This window comes from Plectropomus leopardus, chromosome 17 (assembly GCF_008729295.1).
Source record: "Plectropomus leopardus isolate mb chromosome 17, YSFRI_Pleo_2.0, whole genome shotgun sequence".
Lineage (NCBI taxonomy): Eukaryota > Metazoa > Chordata > Actinopteri > Perciformes > Serranidae > Plectropomus > Plectropomus leopardus.
In genome coordinates, this window is record NC_056479.1 from 29925543 (window position 1) to 29949412 (window position 23870).

Genomic DNA, 23870 nt, shown 5'->3' on the forward strand with positions numbered 1-23870 from the left:
TTTTTCCAAAATCTAACCACCTTCTCCTGTTGCCTAAACCTAACCGGCATGCCCTTGTAGCCTAATCTTACTCTAATTTGGTTGACTATCAGCTAGTTACAGCGTCCCAGAACGTCCCCGGAGCACGCAGGTGGATACCCGGATCAGCACCCTACTTACACTAAAAACTAACTAACAAACAAACAAAGACCCAACAATAACAATAAAAAACAGCAATGAAGAAAGAGAAATATAAAAAACATTTATTTGAACTTGTGCAAGAAAATCTGTGACTCCTCTCCGCCAGTGTCCTCTGGTGGTCTTCTATCCGTACCGGACACACTTGAGGTTGTTTTTGAAGAAGTGAAGCTGCAGTTTGAACTCACTCTCGCTCTTCGCAGGGTGTCTGAAGTGGCTGTAGCGAGACGCGTTCTTGTCGTGGCCTGTTTTCGGCTGATGGCCGATGGACACGTGGCCACATGAGGCGACCAGCAGGGAGCCCAGGCCGTCCATGAAGAACTCTGGAGACGGAGACAAACATTCACCATTTTAACGGACGCCTTTATGAATCCAAAGCTGCGCTAACGTGTGTGAGGTTACTGTGAGGCATTAGTGTTGCAGTTAATCTGGGGCAGTCATACTCTATTTACGGCCCCCAGTGGGGTGCCGCGTGGCCCCTCAGCTATTTTCTAATTCACAGTAAAAATAAAGTGATTCACACTGTGAATTGTTTTTGTCCTTTTAGTATCCATAAGGTGTCAGAGACATAAAACAGCTTCAAAATAGAGCTTGTTGATCAAAAAAAGAGCCAGAGGAGGATCCCCCACACCGCTCAACAGAGGTCCTAGCTAAGACACTAATGTCCTAAAATCATAGAAATGTCCTAAAGTCCTAGAAATGTCTTAAAATCCTATAACATCCTAAAATTGTCCTGAAGTCCTAGCAATGTCCTGAAATTCTCAATTTGCCCAAAATCTTAGAAATGTGCAATGTACATCCTAAAATTCTAAAAATGTCCTAAAATTATAGGAATGTCTTTTATCTGCTAGAAACGTCCTCAAATCCTTGAAATGTCCTCAAATCTGAGAAACATCTTGAAATCTTAGAAATGTACTAAAATCATTGAAACGTCCTGGGAGGAAATTTAAACGAGGTCAACATGTTTGTGCAGCAACATCACCATGGTTACCAACAATAATTGAGAAGCGCCAGCAGCCAGGTTCCCGCTGACCTTCGCGGTACGCGGTGCAGAGTGGCCTTCTGGCGGTAAATCAATCGTTGGGCGCTGCAGCAGCAGCAGCTCGCTCGTGTCGCGAACAACAAAAAACTGAGAGTCAGAACTTTCTGCCGTTCGGGATCCAAACTCTGTCTACGTCTGGACCCACCTGAGTGCGCCACCCTCTGGAGCTTCGGGTCAAATCCCACGCTCCGCACAGCATCTGTACGAGCCAGGAAGAAGTTCACCACGCCATCCGTCAGAGAGCATTGTGGGTAACCGGGTAGGGAGTGGAACTTCCCTTTGGACTTCCTGTACAGGCAGCCGCCGTCCGTTTCCTCTCCTTCCTCATAGAGGAGAGAGAAATGAAACCGGTTTCCTCCGACTGCCCCCCCCACCTGATGAGGACAGACCAGAGGACTGGTTATAAACTGGACGCCGGTCCACTGTGGACCTGCCTGTTTCCCAATGCATGCTGGGTTAGCTTCCAGCTGATAAAGTGCGACCATTGACCGTATATAAAGATGGACGACATGACAGCTCCCCCAAAGTCAGGTTATTCAGTCGGTATCGCCCCCTGGTGTCTGACTGCAGCACCGGCCATAAAGCCCGCCCACCATGTTTGAGTATGGTCATAGGCCGAGCTAAAAACTCGCCAAATACACGTTTCCAAAGACGGTTTCTGACGTCGAAGGTCGTTCTCATCACCCTGATGTTTGTTCAAGTGTTTGTTATCATGATAAGTTCAGTTTCAGTGAGAAATTAACTTATACGAAAGGGGGCTTTTCCGTCATGATTGACAGCTGTGACAGCCAACCCGTGCACTCGCATTCAACGGAGCTGCTCACGATTGGTCGTACGGGTGCTTTGGCGAGAACTCCCCCACCACGGATATCGTTACTGTGCAGATGCGGCTCCCAGTGACATCACCATCTCATGTCCCGGATATTTTAACCAAACTTCAGCATAGCAGGGGGAAGGGGGGGCGTGTCGTCCATCTTTATATATTGTCTATTTTTGAAAGCAAATCCCAAAAAGTTGTGACGCTGTGTGAGACGGAAATAAAAACAGAAAGTGATGATCTGTAAAGACAAAATATTAAGTGAGAAAAATGAAAAACTTTTTTTTTTCTGATTCTGACGGAACAAAGTTTTATTGTATTTGGCTCCGAAACAGTAAAAGTGCAGTAACAAAAAAGAAACACTGCATATAAAAGAAACACTGTATATAAATATAGAATAAGAAATGAAATAGGTGGAAATAGCACATTTTTAAAAAATTGCACATAAATTTATTGCACAGTGGTGAATTCACAGTTTTGAATATGTGCAGCTCCGCAGGAAAAATAAAAAAAAAAATTAAATAATAATAAAGCTGCGGGACTGTCGGTCCTGATGTGGACTTTTGTCCTGAATCAAAAGAAGCACAAAAAATCTAAAAGTCAACGGGAGCAGAAACCTAAAACTCGAGCCGTTTGATTCTCACCACGTCCAGCTCGGGGACGGCCTCCATCACCTCCACCAGCTGCTCGATCTTCGTCTTCTCCGTGAACTCAAAGTCGTCGTCCACCCACAGGAAGTACTTGGTGGTTACCTGGGAGACGGCCAGATTCCTGCCAGCGAACCAGCCCTGTGGGAGGAAACATCGTCCACGTTTGGATGTTTTTTAACCCTTTAAACCTGGAGCAACATCACTTTACTTGTGCTGCTTTCAGACGCCATTCACAAATATTCAAATCTTTAAAATCTGAAGAAAAAAAAGGTTTGTTTTCTTCCAAAAACACGAGGGAAAAGGTCAAGAGCAATTTGATAGAAAATGTATGAATTTTAAGAAATTAGTTAATTTAGGTTTAGTTTGTTTTAAAAGGGGACAGTGCAAACAAATAAATACTCAAGGTATAAAAATGAGCCAGGGGGCTATTTGTTAACTGTAGTCCCTCAGCCGAGGTGTTAAACTAGGCTGCCTAAAAAATAAATAAAAATTTAAAATAAAAAAAGCAAGAAGAAGCAAAGAACTTCTTTAAAAACATCCGCAAGAAAAAGAAAAACAAAACAAAACAAAAAAACAAAATAAAAAAGATTAAAAAAAAGAACAAGGCATGGAATTTAAGTAGGAGTTTTCTTTTAAAAACTGCGAAAACTGTATTTATAGTTATGATTATTACATATTTATTTTTCATTTATAGTCCCTCAGCCGAGGTTGGCTGCCTAAAAGACAACAGAGCAAAAAAAACCCTAAGAAATAAGACATACAGTTTAAAAAACAATTGCTCAAGTTACAAATAATTTGTGTTAATTTCCGGTGATCAAAGTAATGCAACAAAGATTAGTTAAATTTATGAGAGAATAATCTGCAAAGAAGTTTATATGATACCTGCAGCATTTGGATTTTAGCTGTTTCTGAAAGCTGCTCTACTGATTTACAGATTTTCAACACAAATCAAGTCTCTAACGATGATTCACGAGCACAGTTTAACTCCACGCCGCGTTTCTTTTTAAGCTGTATTGTGCTAAAGCAAAAAAAGGGGGTAACATCTGATATTATGATGCGTGCACATGTGTGTGTGTGTGTGTGTGTGTGTGTGTGTGTGTGTGTGTGTTTACCTGTGCCGGAGGCATGAAGTACTGCCGGACGTGTTCTCCGGTGACGTGCTCCGGTTCAAAGCTGTCATCTGCAATGATGACCTCTATGTTGCTATAGAAACGGCGGATGCTACTCAGCAACACCTTGAGCTGAGCGTAGCGCAGGAACGTCTTTGTGACCACGGTGACCTGAGAGCTGATGTCTGAGTTATTTTTTCAAGGAAACAGACAAGAAGATAAAATGTTATAGCTGCATTTTTTTTAGATTACTGAAGATTTTGGAGGAAATATTTGGGAACAGTTTACTTTAATGTTCACAGTACTGGGCAGCACTTTTCTACTGTGGCTTTGATTTTGAGCCTCCGTCATGCTGACCGCTCTCCTACCTGTCCCCATGTCGTACAGGACGGGCAGCTGCGGCCGTCTGATGGAAACAGGAAACACGGCTTCATGGTTCTCAAACTGGAAGGACACTGAATAAAGAAAAGGACAGCAAAGACTTGTGTTACTGGTAATACACAAATTTTGGAAACAACTTGGGCTAAAATTAAGAGTAATTTGCAAACTTTCCGCAGTGATGACGGGTTTAGAGAGCACGATATGTTTGTCCGACCGTCCCTTTGTCAGATCAGGCGATTAAGGCTGCATAAAATCTTTCAGAGATTCGACCAACAGGCCAGATTATACATTCAGACAGGAAGCAAACACTGGACTGTCACATGAAAGTCCACGGTTTGTTAGATTTGCACATTAAACACCCAAAGAAACGGACATTTACACACACATACCTGTTCACAGAACGCATGTCATTCTGTACATTCAGTTCTGCAACAACAGATTTTTTAACATGAATATTCAGTATTTTCACTAAATCCCAGTTTTGGACACATACCGAGGTCTCCGGTGTGTATGTGGTAGACGATGCTGTTGTAGGACACTTTAGCCAGCAGGTTATTGAGGATCGGCAGGCTGCTGGACTCTACAGTCAGTCTGCTCCCACCATCACCTGTCAGGTTTTACCAGAACATAAAAAAGGAGAATTATATGTTATTTTAAGAAATCATGAACATTTGTATGCTTTGTTATGTTTTACAGTGCACGATGTGTGTGTTGCATGTTTCTTTTTGCTTTGCAAAAATGAAAAATAAATCCTGATTATTAAAGCTTGTCTGCGATAATTTCTTGAAGGATTATTTATTATTATCAGTCACACTGTAGTGGTGTACATGCAGGTTGGTGCAGGTCAAAGTGTTGGGGAAAGGGTAAACAGGACGGTGTTCTGGTCCGGTGTTATGGGCGCATTAATAGCCACCTCCGTGCGTATTGGTCGCGTGCAGTGACAGGTGTTTTGTTGGAAATCCTTGCAGGAGTGAGACAGTTTGTTAAACTTCTCCAATCGGAGCGGGCTGTCTGATATTTTGGCGCACTGGAGCGGGCTATTGAACATGTCCATACTGGAGCGCACTGTCGGACATTTCCGTGCTGGAGTGGGCTGTCGGACATGTCCGCAAGCTCGAGCGGACAGTCTGGGATACGTCAGTGTCTGAGTGTAGCTGCTGACAGTCTGGGATATGTCAGTGATCAGCAGCTACATTGACTGTGACAGGTCACCTAGTGGAAATAGCATGTATTTCCTCCAGATGCCAAATATGGTCAAAATGACCTCATCAGGTGGAAAATAGTCAAAATGACAAATTCAGAGTCAAAAGCCCAGAATGACACCCAGAAATAATACAAGTCCTGTTTTTCTGCTCTGATGGCTGTGGGATCAAAAATGTCAGTTTGAATGGGTTTCAATGGAGCATTTTTGGACCTGAACAGTCTGAATGTAACTATTTAGTTTCACAGTGTATTTTAGACTTATTGTAGGAGCTGAGCTGCAAATTCACTGATTACACTCAAATACACAATCTGGACTACATTTAGGACACATGCATCAACAACACACACACAGTTATCACAACAGGAAGAATGAAAAGCACCTTAAAATGCACTAAATGGTTACTAAAGGTTAAGGACAACATCAGTTCTTATTGATGTTTGTTGGCGTATTTGCTCGATTAAATCAGGTTTAGTCACATCTTTATTTTCAGTAACTGTGTGAAGTTAATTCTGATCTTACCTTGGACCTTAACGCCTTCAGTTTCAGTCTCTGTGGTGAGGACGCCCTTGGACACTTTCAGGGACACCTGGAGTGGACACACCTGAGTGAACTACAGAGCTCTCACACAACCTAATTTACTAGTTTTACTGTTTACTATGGAGGTGAGGCTTTGTTTGTTTTTATAAAGTATTTCTTTGTTTCTTTGTTAGCTGAGAAAAGGACGCCCCCACACCACACCCCCACCTCAGCTTAGAGAATCAGAGAGAGGAAGGACAGGCCCTGCTGCCTGCGCAGAAAAGAGCAAATGGGTCACTGATACGTGCAGCGAGCAGCAGCTGCAGAGCGGCGGCGAGCAGCTGCACCATCACCTCCACCTGCAAAAAACTGCCGCCGCTGTGAACAAGCCAACGCTGCCTGTGTAGCTGTATTTTGATTTTATAGGAAAAAAATGTGTCTGCCTGATGTAAAGAATATATATATACAATTATTAGGGAAAACTGTTATTATTGGGGAAAAAATTTAATATTTTTTTCTTTCCAAATTCAAAATTCACAAAGCGGCTCTTAAAATCAAACCCAGGTGCATCTTTGCAGCAGATTCAGGGCCTGAACTCCAAACTTTCAGTGAGATTTCTGCCCCGACACCAAAGTTAACACCAAGATGGCTGCTGCACAATGAAAACAAATTTGCCATTTTTTTCTTTTAAAAAAATATAAAATTTTCCATGGAATAAAATTGCCAAAAGATATGGAAAACTAAATCAACTACAAGAAAAGAAAAAAGTACCGACTTTTTTTTTTCCAAAAGACATTTTGATTACTTTTATATTTCCAATATGATGTATCATCAATTTTCAAACACTTCGTCAGCCATCCTGTGACACCCAGCTTTTCCTCAAGAGTGACGCGAGAGCGGATCGTCTGCCGAGATCTCACCAACCTTGTAGCTGCTTCTGCGTCCTGCATGCAGCGCTAAACCTGAAATCAAAACCACGCCACGCGTTTATGCTCTCACACACACTCATATCGGGATTTTTTTCAAAGCGGGAAACGTTTTCCTGAGATGTGTCTGAACTTTGGTCACCGTACCTGGATCTCGCCGCCAGCAGGAACACGCTGTTCAAACCGCCGTCTCGCAGGCGCCATTTACAGCTCATAATATTCTCATCTATTGTACTTTTTTATTGCAAGATAAACTTTTGCAGAGTGTGTTTGCCGAGCTTAAAAAAACTGCTCACTGAGCGGAGCATACCTGGGATGAGAGTGGAGGTCAAAGGTCGCACTGTGAACCCCTGGATGGGATACTGCAGGGGAGAGTTGGACGGAGCAAACAGCAGTTTGGACAACACGGACGTCGTCCTGTTGAAGACGAGAGAGAATCCGAACAGGATTCACTGACAAGGAATTAGCTTTGGTTTTTGGTGCAAGCATTTAATAAATAAATAAATTAATAATAATAATAATGGTTATAATAATAATTATAATTATTATAATATTATATTATTATTTATTATTATTATTATTATTATTATTATTCCAAAAATAATACTAAACATAAGGAATATAGACCAATATAGACCAGAAAAAATGTGTCACTGTGCAGTTGAGAGGAGTTAACCCTTTGAAAACTGAGATGACGTTTTTTTGTTTTTTTTTTGCTGTGTTTAAGTGTGTAATCATTTGAAACCTGAGCAAATGTTTTGATTTCTTCTTTGAAATTATGACGGGAAAAAAAAAAATGAGTATCGACAAAAAAAAAAAAATTTGCAGCATTTTTTTTTTTTTGTAGATTTAGATTTAAAAAAAAAAAAAAAAGCTAGGATAAAATATGTAGGGGAAAGAAGTCCTGCTCTCTGGTTTGTTTGGTTTTGTTTTGCTTATTTCAGGTCGTTTTTGTCATTTCTTCTTTCCTTGCTCATTGCCTCCCTTCCAGTTTCTGACAGAAATTAAACTTGGTGTTTCAGTTTCAAAAGGTTAACCCTTTCAAAAACCTGGAGCGACATCACTTTTCTTGTGCTGTTTTCAGATGTCTTTCACAAGTGTTTAACCCTTTAACTGTGAGCACATCGGTGGGACTTTCTCCTAAAACATGAGGAAATCTACCTGTTTTTGTGGTTTTGGAGCTCCTTCGCTCGGCGTTTCACCAGCTCCTCATACTGATCCTTGGGGATGTGGTCTTTGAGAGTGTACGAGCCGCTGGGACAGGTGCATGGACCCGGAGAAGGGGGAGGACTCGGGGCCGCCAACCTGGAGGCGCGTGTGTGTGTGTTGGGGGGGGGGGGGTTACATGTAAGAGCACACAATCACTGAAAGACTTTTATACTGTAAAGCTCCTTTTAGGTTGCAGTACAGCTGTGATACTCAACTGACGGCCCGCGGGCCAATTCTGGCCTCTAATAGGGCCCCTAGTGGCCCCTCAACCATTTTCTAATTCACAATAAAAACACAGTGACTCACACTGGGAATTATTCCATAAGGTGCCAGAGTGCATACTATATATACAGTACTATATATATGTGTTTGTTTGTTTGTTTTTAAATTATTGTTTATTTATTTTCATACTATTATTGTTTGGTTAATTTAGTAATGAGCCCCAAACTTAACATTTTGTCAGGAGTGCTGTACAAGTTTTCAAGATTTCAGACAATTCAATGGAAATAGCATGTAAGAGCGCACACACACACACACACACACACACACACACACACACACACACACACACACACACACACGCACACACAGAGTCAGCGTTACCTCTGTTTTTGTGGCGTGGGAGCCTCATGGGTCAGCGGTCCAGCAGTGTTATGGAAAATCATTAAATATAATGAGAGCAGAACGATCACACACACAACAGCAGCCATCTGACGAAGTGCTCTGCTAAACACAGCCATCTGTAAACACACACACAGACTTTAATGTTTAGGCAGCAGACAACATGCTGACGTGAAAAACAGATGAACGATCAGATGCTTTTTGTTTGTTTTTTTTTTGTAGTTGTTGTGTGTTTGCCAAGTTCAAGAAGTTCAAGGTCATTGCATTCGTGTCCCTTCGAAGAAAATTGTCTTCAAAAAGGGAAACTGTAACAGAGGACTGTCTGTCTGCTGAGTCTCTCCTGAGGCAGTGAGGCATTTTCAGATCCTAAAGCAACATTTATTCTGCTGTTAGTAGCCCTGCAGCTGTTATTTAGTGTTAAATTATGTAGTTGGATTAATTTTCATTTATTTGATGAATTTGTTAATAACACTTTGTATTCATCCATATTTACACTGTATATTTATTACACTTTAAACAGTTAACTACACTGTAACAATTTTAAGTTTAAATTTGCCTTTGCAAAAAAAAAAAAAAAAAGAAGTATTGTTTTAGCCGAAATGATTTCCAACCCTATTGCGCAGTGTGTTTGTGCTGGCTGAGTTTGAGTTGCTGTGACTGGAAAACATGAAAAAACAAAACTTCCCAGACATTTGTTTGAAGGGTTTGCTTGTGCTGTTCGCTCGGATGACTGAACCAGCGAGGGCTGATGACATCTGACTGCCAGCCAAAGCAACAGGTGGAATTATATTTTATTGCTGAGAGCTTCTAATAACCATAAAATATGATTAGAAACTAATTTTGTTAGATAATTTTGACACAACGTGCATGTAGAACAATGCTGTGGAGGTAATTTGAATGTCTGCTATCTCCCCTTCAAGAATATCAGATGGTTGATTATTGGCATTTCTGCAACGTGGTATTAGCTCACCAATGAGCTGTGTGAGTGAGATGCTAAATTAGTACATTAAACTGAATCTTTTATCTTTAGCAATGTAAACTTGTTGAGTGGTCATGCATGAAGGAGGGGTTTTGTGGGGCTGCAGCACCAGCTGTCGAGCATGTAAGTGCTGTAACGGATGTTCACAGAGAAACTGACACCATATTTTCTAAAAGAATTAAAATTTGATGCATTTTTTTACATGTATCAACTCAAAGGAACAAATACTATGAAGAGAATCAGTCTGCCCGCCCACATCAAGCTGCACAGAGCACCAGCCGAAGATCCCCCACCGGTCAACTGCCACCGCAAATAAAACCGAAATGAGTGGTTTTAGTACGTTTTCAGTATGATTGTTTCGACCACAGATATCAGCACCGGGCTACCCCACGATTGTTAGCTCCGGTGGCTGTAGGGCTTTTTTTTTGGATAACTACTAATAACTACAATAACTACAACCAACTGTAACTTTTACCTTTAACTTGTGGGTCATTTCTTATTGAGGGTTAAACTTAACATTAAATAATGTTAATAATCTGATGACATTAAAAATATAAGATGGAAATACTACAGCTCTCACCATGTGCAGTGGTGAGGGCTCTTGTCCTGTTCATGCAACAAAAATCGATAATCCTCTGACGAGACGCGAAATGTGACCAGCTCTGAGAATACTGACTTGTCCAAAAACGAAGGGTGAGGCGGGCATCGCTTCCAAGGATGCAGTGTTGTCTTTGCCTCACCCAAAAGGCAAACAGTCCTAAATAATCAGCATGGAGCGAAGAAAATGTTGATCAAAAAAAGAGACAGTGGAGGATCCCCCACACCCCCGGCAGAGGTCCTAGATAAGACACTAATGTCCTAAAATCCAAGAAATGTCCTAAAATCCAATAATGTCCTGTAAACCAAGAAACATCCTGAAATACTACAGATGTCCTAAAATCCAAGGATTTGTTAAATCCCCAAATTGTCCTTAAATCCTAAAAACATCCTAAGAACCAAGACATGTCCTAAAATCCTAAAATTGTCCTGAAATCCAAGAAATGGCTTAAAATCAAAGAATCATGCTCATGTCCTAAAATCCTAGAAATGATGTAAAGTACTAGAAATGTTGTGAAATCTTGTCCGAAAATCTTAGAAATGTCCTAAAATCCCGAAAACGCCCTAAAATTATAGACATGTCCTAAAATTCTACAAATACATACGGGGCTGCTGTGACGGGCCCCTGTCCTCCTGTCACTTTAAACAAGTGTCCACCAAACGAAGCGCGTCGAGTGTCCCTGCATTACAGCAGCATTTTCAGAGCTGCAGTTTACTGTAAATGTACGTTTGTGGTCATGTGACGGCGTTAAATGATTAACAGTTTAACAACAGAGGAAAGACGCGCGTCTGAGTCACTCTCTTTGTTTAAGCCTTTCCTCAACATGCTTCACCGAGCTGACAGTTTTAATTCCACATTTCCCTTTGTGACATCCTGCCTGTTTTAAATGTGTTAACTCTGATCACAAAACACTTAAAGTGTGATCATAATGACGATAATAATAATTATTAATGTTATTATTATTAACATGGGAGGATATAAATAGACATTTGACATTTTTAAGCCACAAACTGTTGTTTAACCCTTTGAAACCAGAGCTTGATTTCATTGAAAGAGACTATGAGTAATTTAAAAGAAAATGACTCGCAGAGAATTACCTGAAAATTACACAAACAAGCACAAACAAATCAAAAGGCGAGGCATAAGAAATAAATACAACCAAGAAAAGAAAAGAAAAAAGAAAAAAAAAACTGAAAAAAAAACCCACATAATTTTACATATAGTTCTCTGGATTTGTTCCAAGCTTTTTATAAGGATATTTTTTAAAATATATACATTTTACTATATAAATCTATAACAGAATAACATTTTAAACATAACAGCCTTAACTTTTAACATTTGTATTTCCAAAACCTCGTGACTCAGAGTTATTGCCATTTATTATATGAGACAGCCAGTTAAAGAGTGCAAGGGTCATTAAGATTTTCGAGTATGCACAGGTTTAAATATTAATCTGCGAGCGTGCAGGAGGTATAATTCAGGATTGTTTTTCTGCAGGAGGAGATGGACAATAAAGAGCATCTGAACCTCCACAGACTTAAAAAACCAGCTGAACATTTCTCCTCGTCCAGAAAAACTTTACATTAAGATGCAAAAACTATAATAAAAAGGCTGGGACAACAGACTGCAGAGGAAATGGAGATAAAAAAGGAGATAAATAAAATCATAAAGTCATAAACACAGGTGAGTCCAAACCAAAACACACACTCTGAATGTGTGTACAGCTTCATTTTGCTGTTTTAGGACAGAAGAACCCAAACGTCTCTGCACAGACACATCACCAGGTTTAACCCTTTAAGGTCCCCTTTAATATCAAACACACATTCGTATCACTCTGTGCAAACAATGAGCTTTTCAAAATCAGGCTTTAAAAAAAATATACATTAATATTACTTTCTACTTTCATTGACTTTGTTTTTTAACCAAAATCAGTCCTAATCATAACTATAAAATATTCATTAGTTTCCTGAATTTTAGCCCTTTAAATGCCAGGTTTTTGTCATGATGCCACTGTGTTTTTAGATGAAAAAAAGATTTTTTTTTTTTATAATAAACTACATGCTGAGTATATTATTTTGCTGCTGACAGTCTGGGATCTGTCAGTGATCAGCAGCTACATTGACTGTGACAGGTCACCTAGTGGAAATAGCATGTATTTCCTCCATATGCCAAATATGGTCAAAATGACCTCATCAGGTGGAAAATAGTCAAATTCAGAGTCAAAAGCCCAGAATGACACCCAGAAATAATACAAGTCCTGTTTTTCTGCTCTGATGGCTGTGGGATCAAAAATGTCAGTTTGAATGGGTTTCAATGGAGCATTTTTGGACCTGAACAGTCTGAATGTAACTATTTAGTTTCCACAGTGTATTTTAGACTTATTGTAGGAGCTGAGCTGCAAATTCACTGATTACACTCAGATACACAATCTGGACTACATTTAGGACACATGCATCAACACACACACAGTTATCACAACATGGAGAGTGAAACAAAAATGAGACAAACAGTCCTTAAGGGTTAATGTCACCTACCTTTGAGTCCATGGCCGAAAATCTGACACCACCTCGGAGACCCAAACGCTGCATGTTGGAGCTCCAGAGACCCAAAGGAAGCCTCACACAAACACACACACACACAGCTAACACACAGCTGGAGCCCATCAGCAGGTGATCACCTGCACAGGTGTCCCAGCAGGCAGCAGCGACCTGACAGCCAACCAGAGTTAAAGAGACACAGCAGACAGCCGACAGCAGGAGGCTTCACATCAACGAGGCAGGACGTCACATTTTATACAACAGAGCGAATCAAAGTGCTTTACTGAGCAACACAACATAAAAACATCACAAAGACACGGATTTACAATAAAAGAGAAAAGAGATATAAAGAGTAACATTAATAACCAAACAGTTAATAAACAATGATAAAATAATATAAAATTTTAAAAAATCACTTTTTAAAAATACAATAAACTAGTAAAGAAACAAGACAAAAAAAACCTCAAATTAATTTAATTTTAAAAAAACCCTAGACATTCACACAAATTCAACTTTGTTCATGTTCCTCCCGAAAATCCATGTTCACTGACTTCTCCCCATGAAACAAACTTGTGTTGTTTTATTTCAATAATCTCTGTGACACGTTTCCTGTCTGTAAAAAAAATTATTAATACAAATTGCTTTCTTCTGAAATGTGGGAAAATTAAAAAATGTCTTCAATACATCTTTCAAAATTCTTAAAAATGCCAAGACATAGAAAATATTAAAATTCTAATTATTAATAAAGATATGCATGTTTTGATGTGCAGTTAAAACTTTAACTTTATTGGGCTTTTATTTGAAGTTTTACGCTGCGTAGGAAGAGACAAGAAGTCCTGCCGAGTCTGTGACAACCCGTCTTTTCTCCATCACTGGACACCAGAGGTCAAACATCGTGACCTGGAGGCCTCTTTCAGGCCGGCTGCTGACCTGCAGCATACCTGTGTCACATTACCACGCACACACACTCACACACACACACTCACACACACACAGAGACGTGGAGCGTTTGGTCTGAAGTGCTTTAATGACGGCAGAATATCACACACAAATATCCTGTTTAATAAGTGCATAGAAAGCAGCGCTTCGCTTTCTGCCACCAGAGCTGCAGGATTCGAACCTCTAAAGGGAACGCCACCAAAAGTCAGATTAACATGTTTCTCCTGTGCCCTAAAATTTAGTCAGTGTTCGTGAACACGAGCTACTCTCTCTCTAAAAACCAGAAAACAGAGAATCAAGTCACAAACGTGGGAACCTGATGCTCTCGAACCACCGAATAAAGTTACAGACCAAGAAAAAAAAGCCTCCCAAACCTAAAATCATTTTTTCTTTGAAAGATTTTGGCCTTTTTTTTTCTTTAAAAATCTTTGGCAATTTTTGAAGTAAACATTTTGGAATTTTTTTCTTCAAAAATGTTGATTTTTAAGAAAGCATGCATTTGTTTGTTTTTTTTAATGATGATGATAATGTTTTTTAAGGAAAAACATCACTTCACTCACTCAAAATCACTTTATTCTGCATCTCTTCTAAAACTGGTCAGAAAAATAACCATCTGCATGAACTAACCAGCATTTAAAAATTTTGGCAGTTTTATTTTTCTCTATTTTTTTACCACTTTAAAGAAAACAGGTAGCTTTGAATGGCATGTTTTTCTTATTTGTTTTTCCTTCAAATGTCACCCAAAAAAAAGACAATACTTCATCACAGCCACACACTGTATAATATAGCTTATCGTTGGATTTCCAGATTTCGGAAAGTCCTTGAAGACATCCTGTGTTATTATTAAAGTTGAACCACATTTCTGTGACTCTTCCAAATCTTTCAGGGTTTATTTAGTTTCCCAAAACTTTTGCAGGCCTGGAACTTGTTATTTGCAAATGCCAAGACTTTTCAGGGTTTTTCAAGATTGTACAAACCCTGTGGTCAAACGTTACGGGGGCGCGTTGGTTATTGTGACAGTTTTGACAGCATTTTTGGTGCAGATTCAGCGGGCTGCTTATCCCCTGCAAATGCACCAAAAACCAGACGCATAGGTCCCCCGTTTATACTGGTCCTCTGTGAATACGTGTGAGCGGGCCTAAAGACCGGAGGTTTTGGGATTCATCCTGTTGGAAAGAATAAAAAACTTTTGCCTCAGAAATAGAGAGAAAATATTCAAGTTTCAACTTTAGCACCCTCGGCGTAAACAAAGTGGAATCACTGCAACACGTATGAAATTCACACTGCAGCTTTCAAGCTTCCCTGAAGAGAAAAAACGTCCAGTCAGATAAAAAAAAAAAAAACTAGATCCACGGCAGAGTGAGGGAGTTTCGCCGGGAGGTGGCGGCGGCGGCTCAGGATGCCGAGGAGGAGGAGGAGGCGTGGAAAGAGTCGGGGAGGTTCTTGGCGTACTCCACCAGCTCGTAGGAATCTCTGATGTCCGTCAGACCGAACCAGAAGACGGTCCAGGCGCCGTTAACAAAGCTGCCGTCACAGTGTTTAAAGTACCTGCACAGACAGACACAGGAAATCAGGTTTTACTGTTTATTTTGATTTATTTTTGTAAGTTTAATATCAAACGACGAATGCAAAGCGTTGGCTTGTGGTGTGGAGCGTCCTCGAGTGCACGTGAGACACAGGTAGTGGTGGAGGCGGATGTAGATCGGAGGGTGTGGTGAGGCTGTCACATATCGATGCTCTGTTCGCTCGAAAACAGCTGAGCCAATCACAGGGAAGCATGACGTCATCAGTCAGTTACACAGCAAACCTGTTAATACGCCGACAACGGAGCTCAACAATAAAATGTTTGGTGGAGTCATTTTTTAATATTCCCTCTTAACTGCAGCGTGTCATCATGCGGTCAGCGTCAAACAGGGCGGGGCCAGCGCAAACATTTCTAATCTGCTCTGATATCAAGCCAAACACCCGACCCATCGCTACAGGTCACCAGGTGTCACCGCTGCTGCCCCGTGCGTCATAATGCCACCGCGTCCCAACGGCAAACAGCTGTCCGATTATCAAACTCTGTGCACACACTGATGCAATTAACCCCGCGCAAACCCAGGGACTGTCCTGACATCTAAGTAAATGGGCAGAGAATCAAAAATGGGTGTTACCCTCCATCCAACTCTTAGCTTTAAAAGTCATATTAAAAAGCTGGTTAACACAGAAATTTAACCTCACAAACTTTAGACACATAAGAAATTCTCTAACATTTGGTTAAATGCAACGATTTTTCCACCTCTGTTGTGCTGCACAAGTTGCTCTCAGGCGTATAAAACAGCCTTAAGCCACCTGAATCATTATATAAAAGTGCCCTTAAGGCCGTTTTCAAACCTGATAGTCCGGGACTCAATCAAGGGGTGGAATTGCAGCACTGTTGCAATTCAAGTTGGTTTGGTGCTTTCACACTGCAGAGGAGCAAACATGAGGCTCTGCTGACGGACAGCTGACTGCTGATTGGACAGTTTTTGCATTTGTCATCAAGCATCATCAGGATCCAGGAGGAGAAATCAACAGATGTGACTGACAGCAGTTTATGCAGCACGTGTCGCAAAGAGCTGGTAAAGAAATGGTTAAACTGATAGTGAGCATTATTAGGCGGCTATTTTTAGTCTGCACATCGATCACGATCACGTGGCGGTGGGTGGGGGGGCGGGGGAATGACTGTGCCCTGATATTTTCATAATTATATTAGCTGCAATTTTGAAGGTTGATGTTTTATTACGCGCTGTCCCTGTCTAAATAAAGTACATTTCATTACATCACATTAGGGGACTGTTTAGCTTTTCAGTCTTCATTTGTTGATAGTTTTGGCTGCGTTCATGCATATGGCATACATTTTTGCCAGGACTGTGCACTTGACACTTGATGTGAAATGCAGGGGAGCTTCCTCAGAGCACAGCACGGTTTTTAATCATTGTTGTCGCAGTCGTTCATGTTCATTTAACAGTGGGAAGCTAAAACTTCCTGCTGTTTAAGGAGGAAGTTTTAGCTTCCCCTTTTAACACCAATAATATACAATGATATAATAAATTTGCTGGATCACAAAAAAAAAAGGTATAGCCCTCTTTGATGACCTTTCTAAGGCCTTTAACACGGTGGACCGCTCCATTTTGAAGCAACGACTGCTTGATATTGGTTTATCTGAGCGGGCCGTTGGCTGGTTTGGTAATTATCTGTCTGACAGAAAGCGATGTGCTCATTTTGAAGACAGCTCATCCACATTGCTAAATGTTTGTACTGGCGTGCCCCTGGGCTCAGTTCTGGGCCCAATTCTGTTCAGTATTCATGTGGAGGCATTGGGCAGAAATGTCCCTAATGCCAAACTTTATTTTTATGCTGATGATACAGTCAGTTATTGCTGTGGCTCCGCCCTTGTCGAGGCCACTGGCAATTTACAGATCGCCTTTAACCTTGTGGAACGTCAGCTCATCGAACTAAAACTTGCTTTAAATGCTGCCAAAACTAAACTGATCATTTTTTGCAGTGGCAGGAAAGTACCTGAGCCCCCTGCCAGCATTTTGTCACTACAAGGGTGTGAGATTGAACTTGTATCTTGGCATTTTAACTGATGATCAGCTTTCTTTTAAATCACACGTAGAAAACCTGGTAAAAATATTAGGGTTGAAGCTGGGATTCTTTAGTCACAGGTCTTGTTTTTCTTCTGCTGCTGGAAAGAAGTTGGTTGCTGCCACCTTTCTCCCTGTGCTTGATTATGGCGACCTTTGATACATGAATGGCCCTGCGAATTGTCTGCGATCTCTGGATTCTGTGTATCACGGTGCCTGAGTCTCAATCCTGTTGCCTTTAACGAGTATGTATCTGATTTGTTTTGTTGTGTGAGTTTCTTGTTTGTCTTTAATTGTTGCAACTTTTATATTTCTTAGGCTGCTGTTTTGGCCAGGCTTCCCTTGAAAAAGAGTTCACTGTGTCTCAACAGGACCGACCTGGTTATATAAAGGCTAAATTAAAGAAAAAAAACAAAATAATTAAAAATATTATAGAATATTATTCTGATTAATACTGAGTTTATTGTGTCGCTTTACTTGAACATACTTCTTGTAAGCTGCTTTGGACAAAAAGTGTGAACCAAATGAACGGACTAAATTACAACATGAGATTCTTAAAGTGTGTGTGTGTCTCACCAGGGGTTGATCCTGTTGGTGGCTCGAGACCTCCAGAACAGTTTGCCCAGGTCCTGGCGGATACACTCCCACAGGATGTGGCTGGTGCCCTGGCCCTGCTTACTGCTGCTCACCACAAACTTGTCGAGGTAAGGGGTGCCGCTGTTCACCGGCTCCATGGTGACGATGGCCGCCGCGCTGTAGCTGTGGATACACGGTCACGGACACACACACACACACACACACACACACACACACACACACACACACATTTCACTAACATACTTACCCCAAAGGACTGTTTTACTGACACTGATCTGGATTTATTTGTCTCGTGGTCATTTTATTCCTGGAATAGTTGCACGCACCCTTCGGACAGGTAGACGGAGTGCAGTCGTCCTTTCAGGGAGTCGATGTAGTCCCGCCTCAGAGTTTTATCAAACGACTTGTTGATGAGAGCCAGCAGACGCTCCAAATCGATCTCATCCAGAGAGCTGTACCTGCACGCACACACAATAATTTACTCTTGCCACTACAACTGTTAAGGAGGTAATTCTGGATTATGACTCACAAGCACGATTATTTACTCGTGTTTGTAAGACAGGTACTAACCGGTGTATCGGGTCTCCGTTTTTGAAGAGCGTCCCGGACCCTGAGGCACAAACACAGACGGAGAGAACAAGAAACGCCACGTAAACTCATGTTAGTCATCCTAACAGACACACGGACCTCTCTGGTTACACCTCAAAATAGATGGCGCTGCGTGCACATGTGTCTACGTGTGACTGAAGATCAGTGAGCGAGTCTCGCCTCTGTGGCTGAACAGCTCTGTCAGCAGCGTGTCGGCCGACGTGATCACCGCCGACGACTCTGTCAGCAGCTGGTTGAGCAGTCTGGCGATGGCGCTCACTCTGCGCCGCTCTGTAGCGCTCAGCCACGCCGCCGTCGACAGACTGGGCAGGTCGCTCGGCAATGACACCGTGTCCAGCACCTGGGACACAAAAACAAAATAAAATAAAGATTTATCAGTGCCACAATGGGGAAATTTGCATTATTTCAGCAAAGGGATATTAAAACAAGGTATGCACAAGATTAATAAAGCAGAGAGAACAATATACACGAAACGCAAAAGTCAACAGTTAAGATTTTACACCAACTGCACATGAATAACTGCACATTGTGATAAATTGCACGTTACGATAATAAAATTGCATGTTGTGATAGTGAAATTGCACAGATCTGGGTGCATCTGGGTGTGTGTGGTCTGCTGGGAGCAGCGCTGGCTGTGCAGCCTGACAGCAGCAGGAAGGACAGACCTGCAGAATCGCTCCTTCACACACCTGAAGCAGCTCTGCAGTGCAGTCAGAGTGAGCTTCAATAAACATTTCTATACATTTCATTTTTTCTGAATTTTACTCTCCCTAGTATAAAACTGCAGACGTGACACTGAGTTCAGCACCAAACCCTACATCAGACTGGACTCGGATTACGATCTGCCTGACAAACCTGAGTGTGGAAACAAACTCTCTACATCAGTGCTGTCATATCTACGATGTCTGCGGAGTCACAGTCGGAGCCGGAGACGATGGTCTTGCCTTGTTCTCGTGGCTGCGGAGACCTCCGCAGTTGTTCAGGAACATGACTTTGAGGGGTTGCAGAGCTCTGGAGATCGCTGCCGTCACCTCTGTGGGGTCCAACATCACCGAGCAGCCTCGCCCGTCCCTCCCCACCGGACACACCAATGGGATTGTCCCACAGTTCAGACTCCACTGGAGGAGGCTGGTGTCCACAGCAACGAAGGGTGGAGCACTGCAGGGACAGGACAAAGACAGGAGGATGTTAGAGGAGAGAAGCTCAGGGTGAGGAGAGAGGTCCCTGTTAAACCTCTAACGTCCTAAAATGTTCTAAACATCCTACAATCACAGAAATGCCCAAAACCCCTGGAAAAGTCCTTAAATCCTAGAAAAGTCCTAAAATCCTGGAAAAGTCCTAAAATGATAGAAATGTCCTAAAACCAAGAAATGCCCTAAAGTCTTCGAAACTTTCTAAAATCCTAGATAAGTCCTAAAACCCTTGAACTGTCCTTAAATCCGAGAATAGTCCTAAAATCCTGGAAACGTCCTTACATCTTAGAAATGTCCCAAAATCCTGGAAGCACCCTTTAATTCTAGAAATGTCCTGAAAACCATATAAATGTCCTAAAATCCTGAAAATGTCCTAAAATCTTAAAAATCTTCCAAAATCCTGAAAACGTCCTTAAATCCTTGCACCATCCTGAAATCCCACAGACATGTATGGGGCTGCTGCAACTGGCCCCTGGCATCCTATCATTTCGCAGAAGTGGCCCCAAAGCAGAGCCGGCACCCTGGTCTCAGGTATTCAGGACCCCGGGGCCCGGTCTGTCTCACCTGCTCCCTCGGGGGGCTTCGTGCAGCAGCAGGAAGGACTCAGCGGAGAAGAGCGGCAGGACGGTGGCAGAGTGCCGCTGCAGAGCCTCCGTCAGCTGCTGGCTCCGCTCCACCAGACCGCGGGTGCACTGAGGCCCGGCCACCGGCCCTGCGGGCCCCGTCCACTCGTCCTCGGATCGGCCCATCACCACAACGGGCTTCATGTCCATCCGCTGCAGGAAGGAGAGCCCGAAGGCCAGGCTCTGGACCATTTCTCTGCTGGCAAACACCGAGCTGTCCACCTGGGAGGGACGGACGGGGACACAGAGGGACAAAGACAGGAAGTGTTTATTAACAGCACTGTCTCAAACTAAGTCGCTCTCTGAAAGGAGTTTTCAGGTGGATTTGGCCCCAGCACATCAGTCCGTCCTGCTTTAGTTACTCCTCTTCTGTAAAACTGTCAGCTTTCTTGTGTTTAATAAAGTTAATGTTAGCAGTTAAATGTGGTTTTATTTTCTTTGTGTTTTCTAAAGTTATATCTGTACAAAGGTGAAAAAGTATAGAAATTAGAAATATAATTTTAGAATACAGAAATTATTACAAGTATACTTTTACTTTTTGTGCTTAATTTAAAGTACATTTAACTTGCATTCTTAAAAAGTATACTTCAAAACAGATGTCATTATGTTCAGTTTTGGTTTACTTAACATGAATACAAACTCTGTTTGTTTATTGTAAATTGTACATCCTTATACTTTTACAAAGTATACTAGATTGCAAAATGTAATAGTGGTAATTTTAGTGTACTTACAGAAATTATTTTTATTTTTCAATCTTTTGTAACACATTATTTGAACTTACTTAGTATATTTTGTTAACGTGTGCTTTAATTTCCCATCATTAGAAGTGTATTTGAGTCTGCTAACTAAAAAGTGCACTTTAACCTAAGTTTATTTTAAGCTGAAATAAAATTATACTAAATTGCAAATACTTATAAACCCATTTGAAAAATCGCCAAAAGATTTTCAAAATCTTATTTTCTAGGATTTTAGGACTTTTCTAGGATTTTCGGACATTTCCAGGATTTAAGGACATTACTAGGATTTTAAGTCTTTTCTAGGATTTTGTGACATTTTAAGGCTCTTAACACATATTTAGGATTTTTGGAACATTTCTTGGATTTTAGGACGTTGAGGATTTCATGATATTTCTCAGATTTTAGGACATTTGTAGGATTTTTAGATGTTTCTTGGGTTTGGGCATATTTCAAGAATTTCTGGACATTTCCAAGATTTTAGGACATGAGGATCTTAGCTTGGACCTCTGTCAGGTTTTGGGGATCCTCCACTGGCACTTTAATACAAAAAGCTCTATTTTGATGCTGTTTTATTCACTGTGGAGCCTTATGGATACTAGAAGTACATCAAGTACTGTGAATCACTTTATTTTTATTGTACATACGTAAATGGCTTGGGGGCCACAGGGCACCCTATCAGGGGCCAGATTTGGCCCGTAAATTGAGCATCCCTGCAGCAAGCCATTTGGTACCTGCTGGCTTCCACATATTTTTTTTTTACCTTTTCGATGATTTCCTGACTTCCTGATTTTGTTTTTTACCTGTTCATCTCAGAGAAAGTCTATTTTTACTCCCAGTGAAAACGTTTTGAAACCAAAACACACAGTTTATTTTCATGTGATTTTTTCCCTTAAAATAATCATATTTATAAATTAGTTTGATGATATTTGGTGGCAGAGAGGGGCTTCCATAACATATCCCACAACGTCAACAGCATATTTACCACTTTAAACTTACATTAGTGAAGTTTCAACATGTTTGATGAAGTACTTTTACACGTAATAAAAGTTTTACCTCCAGGACGGCGAAGGCAGGAGACTGAGCCGAGGTAGACCTCTGAAACTGGGTCAGCCAGTACCGAGCCTCCCGGGGGTTTCCACCGACTTCATTCAGAAAAGCTTTCACGTCCCGGTAGATCAGGTTCAGGTTGGCCAGCACGTTTCTGTCCGCGGAGACCGACCCGAGCTGCTCCTGCTGGGCCAAAGCCGCGGTCTTTCCTCCCGAGCCGGCCGCGTCACCGCTCATGGTTCTCCGCTGAGGCCCGAACATCTTCCGCTGACGCTGCCCGGAGCTCCGGGTCAGCGCCGTGGGAGCCGGACTCGACAGATACTTCCCCGCCTTCACCATGGCCCGACAGCCGGAGGCTCCGCTGTGCACTTTGGCCATGACGGCTGCTGACGGAGGTCTGGGTCCCGGGGCTGACGGTTGGAGTTAGCCGCAGGAGGTGCCCGTCGGCCGGCTGCTGACAGCTCTCTGTGGGCGTGAGTACAGTTCATTCAGCGCGCTGCTGCGTCGGCACTTCTCCGGTTTCATCAGCCGGGACACCGGCTGGGCTCGGGTAGGGAGGGGGCTCAGCAGGTACCCCCTCTGACGGTCCAGGACTTGTACCATACCTCATGCATGGACGGATCATGAAACAAAGGACTGCCCAACCCCCCACACAGGCGCAAGACGCAAACTTTGTGCCGCTTTTGCATCTCTTTTCGATTCTGTCTGTCGTTTTGTCTCTTTGTGGTCATGTTGTGTCTCTTTGTGGTCATTTTGTGTGTCTTTGTGGTTGCTTAATTTATCCTATTAATTTTGTGACTCTTTGTAGTCATTTTGTGTCTCTTTGTGGTTGTTTTGTATATCCTAGTCATTTTGTGTTTTTTTTTCTATTTTGTCTCTCTTTGTAGTCATTTTGTGTCTCCTTGTGTTCATTTTGTGTCTCTTAGTGCTTTTGTTTTTTTTTCTGTTTGTCATTGTAGTCATTCTGTGTCTTCTTGTTATTGTTTTGTGTCTCTTTGTGGTAATTTTATATCACCTTGTGGTCTTTTGTGTGTCTTTGTAATCATTTTGTGTCTCCTTGAGGTTGTTTTATGTGTCTTTGTGGTTGTTTTGTAGCCTGTCTCCGAGTCATTTTGTCCCTCTTTGTAGTCATTTTGTGTCTCCCTCTAGATGTTTTTTGTCTCTTTCTGGTCATTTTGTATGTCTTTGTAGTCATTTTGTGTCTCTTGTAATCATTCTTTGTCTCCTTGTGTTTTTTTGTGTCTCCTTGTCATTGTTTTGTGTATATTTGTGGTCCTTTATGTCTCGTCCTTGTTATGTCTTGATAATTTTTTCAGGGTTTTTATTATTATTATTATTTATTTTTTTGCTGTTGTTGCTTTGTAGTCATTTTGTGTTTCCTTGTGGTTGTTCAACCCTTTTTGTTATTTTTTAAAATTTGTTTCTATTTGTAGTTTTTTGCATCTCTTTGTGGTCATTTTTGAGTCCTCTACTTGTGTATGAACCTTTGTTTCCATGTCCACTGTGCTATAAATTTATGTAAACACCCTGAAACATATACATTAACAGACAAGCTCTACCCAGGAAATGATGCTTTACTTTTACATTAAGTATAAAAAGAGTTAAAAAGTCAGTAGTATACATGTACGGTATTATGGCTTATTGGGCTAAATGCATCCTAATATCTGGACATTGTTTTTTTTTCATTTAATAACAAGCTTATAATCATGTGCAACCACAGTTAAATCTATATGATGTTTGTGTAATAA

At 41.5% G+C, this 23870-nt stretch overlaps 2 protein-coding genes across 2 annotated transcripts; both read right to left on the reverse strand.

The window, feature by feature from the left end:
* Positions 1 to 257: 257 nt before the first annotated feature.
* LOC121956884 (beta-1,4 N-acetylgalactosaminyltransferase 1-like) lies at positions 258 to 12871 on the reverse strand. Its single transcript, XM_042505315.1, has 12 exons — positions 12764 to 12871; positions 8635 to 8771; positions 7984 to 8127; positions 7133 to 7239; positions 6821 to 6858; positions 5900 to 5966; positions 4670 to 4783; positions 4164 to 4250; positions 3799 to 3980; positions 2681 to 2824; positions 1365 to 1593; positions 258 to 500 (listed from the first exon to the last, which is right to left on the reverse strand). Exons 1-12 carry the CDS (start codon positions 12815 to 12817, stop codon positions 304 to 306), a joined length of 1500 nt encoding a protein of 499 aa, XP_042361249.1. The 5' UTR covers positions 12818 to 12871; the 3' UTR covers positions 258 to 303.
* A 1341-nt stretch (positions 12872 to 14212) lies between these two features.
* On the reverse strand, positions 14213 to 22753 carry nags (N-acetylglutamate synthase). Its single transcript, XM_042505312.1, has 8 exons — positions 22129 to 22753; positions 20280 to 20560; positions 19467 to 19680; positions 18682 to 18862; positions 18484 to 18523; positions 18240 to 18371; positions 17893 to 18075; positions 14213 to 15253 (listed from the first exon to the last, which is right to left on the reverse strand). Exons 1-8 carry the CDS (start codon positions 22498 to 22500, stop codon positions 15100 to 15102), a joined length of 1557 nt encoding a protein of 518 aa, XP_042361246.1. The 5' UTR covers positions 22501 to 22753; the 3' UTR covers positions 14213 to 15099.
* Positions 22754 to 23870: the final 1117 nt, after the last annotated feature.